Source organism: Limulus polyphemus, unplaced genomic scaffold (genome assembly GCF_000517525.1).
Source record: "Limulus polyphemus unplaced genomic scaffold, Limulus_polyphemus-2.1.2 Scaffold6486, whole genome shotgun sequence".
Taxonomy (NCBI): Eukaryota; Metazoa; Arthropoda; class Merostomata; order Xiphosura; family Limulidae; genus Limulus; species Limulus polyphemus.
Genome location: NW_013672096.1, coordinates 34372 through 41938, shown reverse-complemented (window position 1 = coordinate 41938; position 7567 = coordinate 34372). Strand labels below are relative to the sequence as shown.

The following is a 7567-nucleotide window of genomic DNA, read 5'->3' as shown; positions in this document are numbered from 1 at the left end:
AGGAACACAGACAAATCTGTTAAGTCCAATGTCATAAAATCACACAAAATGCTCTACAGAGAAGATCTAATCTCAGAAACATTGCTTACTATGCACCACTAAGAGCTATTATTTCACATTTAACTGCTGTGGAATTTCCCATTCCATTTGAGAATCAAGACAAACTTCCAAGTAGATGTTAGAAATGCAGAGGATTTGAGGGGAAAATGATAGGTGAAAGGTGGAGTACTAAAGGCATGAACAGACCTAAAGAAAGAACTTGTACAGCCTCTGGGTTGAAGGGAGAATGCAGGTGTGAAAGGAGAGAGAGATAGGCATTTATGGTTCTAGAACCAAGAATTGGTTCTGTGGAAGAGTTACTGCTAGAAGTCTCAACAGCCTGCCCTGTGAGAGAAGGAAAATCAAGTAGAAGCAACAGAACAAGGAACAGGAGAGTAGTTCCATGTGATACACCAGGCATTTGCTCTAGTTATTGAGCTAAAAGGGTAACTGAGATGAATGTCTGAACCTTGGGATGTAGCAGTAATGTGTATTTTGTTTAATACATTCATTGTTCTGAATAGCAAAAAACGAAGTCTGGAAAGTAGAGAAAACGAAGTTGTAATCAGGTGAATGGAATGAAAGTGTAATGAGGACAAAAGTAATGTAGCACCAAATAAAGAAAGACAATCAATCAAAGCAACTACAAACTTAGAAAGCACATGATAAAATACATATGAAAACATGCAGTGTCAAAGAAAGAATGAGCCTATAATTGTGTGCTGGTGCTCATGGGGAAAACTGCGCATGGAACTTGTTGCTCTTCTATTGGTGGAGGGCTATGGCATTATGATGATTATATCCTTGATTGCCACAATACAAGAGTTTATTCAAACCTGGTGGCATGTATAGGAAATTTAATGGCATTTGTGCATGAGGGAGTAGCTTTTAGTGGAACAGACAGGTAATTATATATCTAAAATACAGTTTCAGGTTAAGAAAATTATAACTTTTAAAATTTTGTGGGGGGAGATTTACACCATTGGAAGGGATAAATACCCTTCACTGAAGGTGACTATGGTAGTGTTCTCTCTCTGAATGGCCTGCACCCTCTCTCCCCTCTAGAAATTGTGCATTTGCTCCAGTTTCAAATAATTACATGGAGTTCTTTGTTTAATTTTATTGTAGGCTTCATGTTTTTCCCTGGCCAGTTAATCGATTTTACTGATTTCCAGTAGCCTCCTTGGAACTAAGAATTATATAAAAAATATAATTGTTTGTTTGTTAAAGTTTAGTGTGTGAAGAAAAAACTGTAGTTTTAAATTATATAATTATCTAATTTAGTTTTGTAAATTTTCATTAAAATATTTAAAACTTGCAGTATATTGTGTTGTTAAAGCCATTTTAGTTATTTTCATTACCTGATTGCTTTTTGAGGTCTTGAATAGTAAAAAATTGGCTTTAAACATTTTATCAAATATGTTGTAAGACTGACAGTACTAAAACAAAACAGAAATGCTATTGAAAAAAACAAACTGTTTTATATATATGTAACTGTATTATTTGCAGGTTCCTTTGGCAACATATTATTTCACTAAAAATAAGATCTAACACACTCAGTTCCTCTTACATGTATGTTAGACTCTCATATGACATTTGTCATATGACAGTAATTTGTATAATTTTATACTAAAGTTTAAACATTTTTTTATTTAATGTACACTCTATAAAGCCACAGCAGTGCTATTATGTGAATATACCATGAAGTAACTAGATTTTCTTACACGCAGCTTTCAAATATTACATAATTTTAATCAGAACTGGCCTTTTTTTTAGAAGAAAGAAAGATTGTTGTACAAAATACTGTAAGAACAACTATTCTGTGTTGTAACTCTGTAGGCTGTTCTTTCAGTATCAAGTCAGATGCCACAATGTTGTGTTTGAACTGTTAAACATAAGCAAATTCTAACTTTGTTTGTCAGAAATTGAAAGCTAATTTGAAAACTATTACACAAAGTTTTATTTCCTAATCTTTTTTTTTTACTACACTGAAGTCTCAACCAGTAAATGTGTTTGCTAACACTGGGTGACAAAGATGTTTTTCTCTGCTACTAAAAAAAAATGTAACTGTTTCTGCATTAATTGATGACGCTGATTATGAAAATCATATTGAAAATTACTGATCATCTCCAATGTTTGAGTTATGATGGATTTATTCAAAGTATTTTTATATGTTTTGTGAAACTTACTTTTTCTTTAATAGCTCTATTCATCAAAAATTGCATTTAAGAATGTATAATTTGCATGTTTTGATAACTTTCTTTCACATTCACAGCATGAGCAACAAAAATCAATGGCTTAATGTTCCCATTGTGCAAAAGCACAGCTTTTAGACAAACTTTAGATGAGTCATTAAAAAGTTTTCATTCTTGAGGATTGTGTTTGGTATGTAATTCTACCACTAGTGCTTCAAAATGTGTACAGAAACATAAAATATCTTGCATGCTGTGACGAGAAGCAAGACTTTAATGATAGCTTTGATAAATTGAAATTCTTATTCCTGGAGCTAATAAGCTCCATTGTTGTAAATGAGAGCCAAGAAGTTCCCCATTCTGCTTTGATAGAGGCAAGACACGAATCAGATCATTTAGCACTTGTTGTGTGGTCAGATGAGGCAGTTTATGTTGAGGTGCCACAGGAATAGAAGTACTAGGTGTGAAGTTGATTTATCATATTCTTTGCAGGGTAATACTTCTGTTTCCCAAATAGTTGGTGGATGTGGCACTGGAAGACCATCCCCATGAAGTACTGGTTTCATTGCAGATGTAATATCTAGTTATTTAATGTATTGTTTAGTTTTGCCTGAATATCCAGAAACATTAGTCCTGCAAAACTAACAGTCAGTTAGATGATCTTTGGACTCATGTCATATCATGGGAACTGCCACTGGCATAGTTGCTCTCTTCTTATGCAGCCACTTCTTCAAGCCAGATGTGCAAACCATACAATACACGTGGAGTCCAATGTTTTATTTTTGGTCACCAATTTTACACCAAAAATAGTGGTAGTAGTAAGCTAACTTTACCTTGTATGTGATGTTTTTCCTTCATTAAACTAATATATTTGCCATAAACATAGCAGAAACTGTTTGGTTGGTTTATGCAATTTTGTACTTTATTTGAACTGTCAAAAAGTATAAAAGAATTTATGTTTACAGAGCTATAGTTTAAAAGATTTAAAAATAGCTTTGCAGATTTTGATTATATCATGGGTAGGATGCGAGGAAAAAGATCAGATTTTGTTTTGACTGTGCTTGGAGTCAGGTGAAGTGACCAACTGAGTGAGTGAGAGGTAACTAAGAGAGCGTCCTGCTCCGCCCCTTTTATGCTCAGTTGAAGGACTTCTCAAATGCTCTAGCAAACTGAGCACGTGAGGGTTTCATGATTCCTGGGCATAGCAGGTGAGTGTGGGAATGAAGCAAAAGTGGTGCAATTAACTACAATTATATTGAAGAGAAATAGCATATATGAACAATATATTTGGAATTTTACACCAATAAAATACTGTCAATGTTTGAAGTTATCAAAAATATATGCTTTTTACCCATTAAATTGTCCAAGTAAACTTAATATCACAGCATAAATCTTTTGTACTGAGTTGATCTCATGGTATTTTGCATAGTGCTCATAAAATATTGAGATATTACAATAACTCAAACTCCAGAGATGATGGACAAATTCTGACTACACTTTTGAAATCAGCACCATCAAATTGCTCCAAATTATTTGAGTTATCTCCAATAGCACTTTTTTGTGTTTAGTGTAATATACAAATTGTTAATTAACCTGGGACAGACACATCTGAAAACAAATTTAGCTTAGGAGAGCTTAGAGAACACAGTTCTCTTATAGAAGTTTTTTCAAATGTTGGGAACATTTTAAAATTAGCTAATTTTATTCAAAAATATTCTGAAAGATAGCTAAATGTTTTGGTATAAAAAGCATTGCTTATGTAAATTTTGTATCAGGTGAAGTCTCAGCTTCTTCATTGTTCAACCCCTGATGGTATTGTACGCCTTCAAAATACTCCTTTATGTGAAGAAAAAGATTACATTTGGGCTGAATATTTTCACAAGCAAAACCATGAAAGTTTGTCAAAATTTCTAGAGAGTGAATTAAAAGAAACCAATAGAAAATCATGTTTAATGCAGGTAAGTGACAACATTGTTTTATAAGTTGTATATGTCAGTTGGAAATGGACAAATTTAATGTTTAGCTTATTCAGCATTTGTTGGTCTTTCCTGTCATGGGCAAGGGTATGGTTTCATTGTTTTTAACTTACTTTGTATAGTTATATTGTTTGTAGATTAGTTTTAAACTTTTAGATTTCATGTGTTGCACAAGACAATGTATTAGGCTTATTATATTTTTAAACACAACATTCTTTATTCAGCCCTTTGGGGTATTTACTAAGAAGAAGAGTGTTGTTTGTAGCAAACATGGTATGGTTGAAATACTGTTACACACTTTACTTCTTGGCCTAAATGATGAAGAGAAAAATGGAGTGTTTAAAATACAATAAGCTTAAAGCTGTTGTCCTATGATAAATGTAATTGATTATAATAACACTTCACCAGATAAAGGCATTCACTCTGTAAGTATTTAAACAGAATTGTTTCTGAATTGCAAGAATGAACATGGGATTTAAAAATAGTAGTTGGAATTGGAAGGTATTTGTGGGATATTCTAATATGTAAGCAAACCATATGTCTTTTGTGAAGGGGCTCTACAAATATTTTCTCAGAATTAGCTTTAAAGTGTTAACTCTAATGTCATAAATGCCTTTTCAAGTTCATTGTTTAGCTCACATAGTTGATAACTGTTAATAAATATGGATTTAAATATGTGAAATAAGCAGTAATTCTGAGACAATGTCTCACATCTGCACACAAAATAGCTTGATCCCTCAAACATCTGCCTATGAGACTTGCACGCCACTAAATGGAACTCAAATAGAAAATTCACATGTTCAACATGACCTATGCTAGTGCATAATGACATCATCATGCGATGATAACCCTTCAACAATAAGAGGGTGACACAATTTCTTTGTTCAGTGTTTCCCCTAAGCACTTGCACATGAAATAACTTAAATTTCTTTCAGGTTTAACTGGTTCCTTTTATCACTAAAGAAATAGAAGATGAATTTGAATAATATTTCTTTTTCTCCTACTTATCTATTATGTTCTTGGAATATTTACTATGTTCTTAACACTGGAACTGTCTGTGGACGATGTAACAGCTTTTTTTCAACATGTGGGTTCTTTCATGAACTCTGGACCTTCTCCTCCTGTCCATTCAGCTATGTTCCACTTGGGTGTGATGATGATGATTTGACCAACTATTTCCCCTTCTAGAGTTTAATCTAGGCATAACTTTATCTGTGGAAGAACACTTCACCTTTCTAATCTCTTCTTTGACAAGATTTCTCAGGTTGGTTCATTTCTTTCTCTTTCTTCTTATTCCTCCTTTCCTTTATTACATGAAATCTGTGCTCAAGACTTCTTTGTCTTCCCTACTTCATCAGATTTTATGGTCCCTGCAGACTTGTTTCTCAAATAACAGCACACCTATACTAACATGCCTCATCCTTCACATTTAATCGACTCTGGTATTCTGACTTACACCTGTTCTTCATTATCCACATTTCCCATTCTTCAGAATCACTTTTACCTGCTTAAGAAGGTAGATCCTTTAACTTTTATTTTTCCTTTCTAATGCCCAATTTTTGCTCTTTTCTTTCTTATTTACCACCCTTTGTGTTACCCTTCCTCACTTCAACTTATGTCTGAGGTACTTCATCATGCTCCTGTGGACAGTTTCTGGAGAGGTTCATTCTTTTCTTTTCACTATGTAGACATGTACTTCTTCTGCTCTATCCCTTCCTACTTGGTTTTTCTGCTGTTGGAACAGGATGCTTTCCTGGCTAATGTACACCTCCCTCATGCTTCTATCTGGAGACCCAGACTCAGACAGGCCAGCATTTGTTCTTGTTGTCTAGTATGGTTTCTCATCTTTCCCACCCTCACAATTCTGTACCTATTCCTAGACCTGCTGAATCCACCTCTCCCCTTCCCTTCCCAGCATCCTTCTATTTCTCGATGTAAGGATCATCATTTGTCTCATCAGTGACTATCCTGTCAGATTTGGACCTGTGGAAGTCCATTTGTCTCTTTTTGTCTCATTTTACCTCCATTCTGCTTTATTTTCTATGTTTCAAGGATATCATCTCAGATCTTTTGGCCAAGAGTGCCATTTAAAGGGTATTTATCCCTACACTTGGTTATTACTTTTGATTTTTTTTGGTTCCCAAGAAGACATGAACTGAAGTCCAATTATTGATCTGTCTTCTCTCTACAGGTCTCCAATTATCCCTCTATTCTGTGTGGAGGGTTTCTTTTTTTCTCTAGTGGTTCTTTTCACCCAAACTATAGATGACCATGGTTACTGTTTCAGTCACTTTTGGACACATTCCAATTGCCCCATCCTCTAGATATTCTCTCTGCTTTGTACAGGGATCAGGTATTCCTCTTCTGTGCTCTTTCTTATGGTATTGCAAATCTTTGATCAAGTCATGGGACATTCACCCATGTTAATGGTTTGGAGAAGTGATTCTGTTGTTATATAGGTGATTGGCTTCTCCCTGCCTTTTCTTGGAGGGACTCTTTCTTTCACCCTACATTTAGTACATCTGGGCATGTTCTTCAACTTCGTTTTCTATCAGGCTTGGCATTCAATACTTCACTTACAGCCATTATAATGCCTTTTCACTGAGGTTGGTGCTTCTCTTTTACACCCTGCATTCAAGGTATATTTACTTTTGGGAACTTTGACTTTACTTACACTGCCTATACATTTAGGTCCTACACATGTGCTACTTCCAGTGGAAATTGCAGGAAGAGTGAAACCTTCCTCAGATTCAGTTGTGTACCTTCCTTCTTCTCTTCTCGAGACCTCATTTTGTTGGCTTGACCATGTCAATAACACAAAATACATCCCTTTACTACCCTTCTGATCAGATTTTCATCTTTTCACAGCTGCATCCCTATATATAGGGTTGGGTCACATTCTGAACTATGACATGATTTTGGATGTGTGGGTTCTGGAGGAGTATTCACTGGGCATGTTCCCAATTCTTTCTTCTTCTTGTGGATCAGTTAGTAATGATTGACTCTGACAATTCCTCAGACATTTCCAGTATTAGCTGTCAGGGTGGTACCTATTCCAAGACTCTTCTTCTTCCAAGCTCTGACCCTGCTATTTTGAGCATATTCCCATCAATTACTTCTCATAACTTGTCATGTGTCAAGAGATCTGAACTTGGGAGCAGGTCACTTCCTTTGCTGGATATAGAGTGATCTGTCCATACTCAGGTTTTTCGTGGGTTTGCTCTCAGTTGGGCATGTATCTCATCAGTAACTTCCCCCCTCTTTCCCCAGTTCCTTGTTCGGCTCTTGTGGTTGATACTTCCAACTAGGATTTGGTCTCGCCTTTTTCTATACATCTATCTTCCTTTTTGTCTCCTCCCT

General features: G+C 35.2%; 1 protein-coding gene across 1 annotated transcript in view; it reads left to right on the top strand.

Annotated features, from left to right (window-relative positions):
* The window catches only part of LOC106473763 (E3 ubiquitin-protein ligase rnf213-alpha-like), a 49843-nt gene that overhangs the window by 10692 nt on the left and 31584 nt on the right, over window positions 1–7567 (top strand). Inside the window, exon 7 of the mRNA XM_022402156.1 lies at window positions 4007–4189. Coding sequence (XP_022257864.1) covers window positions 4007–4189 — 183 coding nt within the window. The remainder of the gene's footprint in view (window positions 1–4006; window positions 4190–7567) is intronic.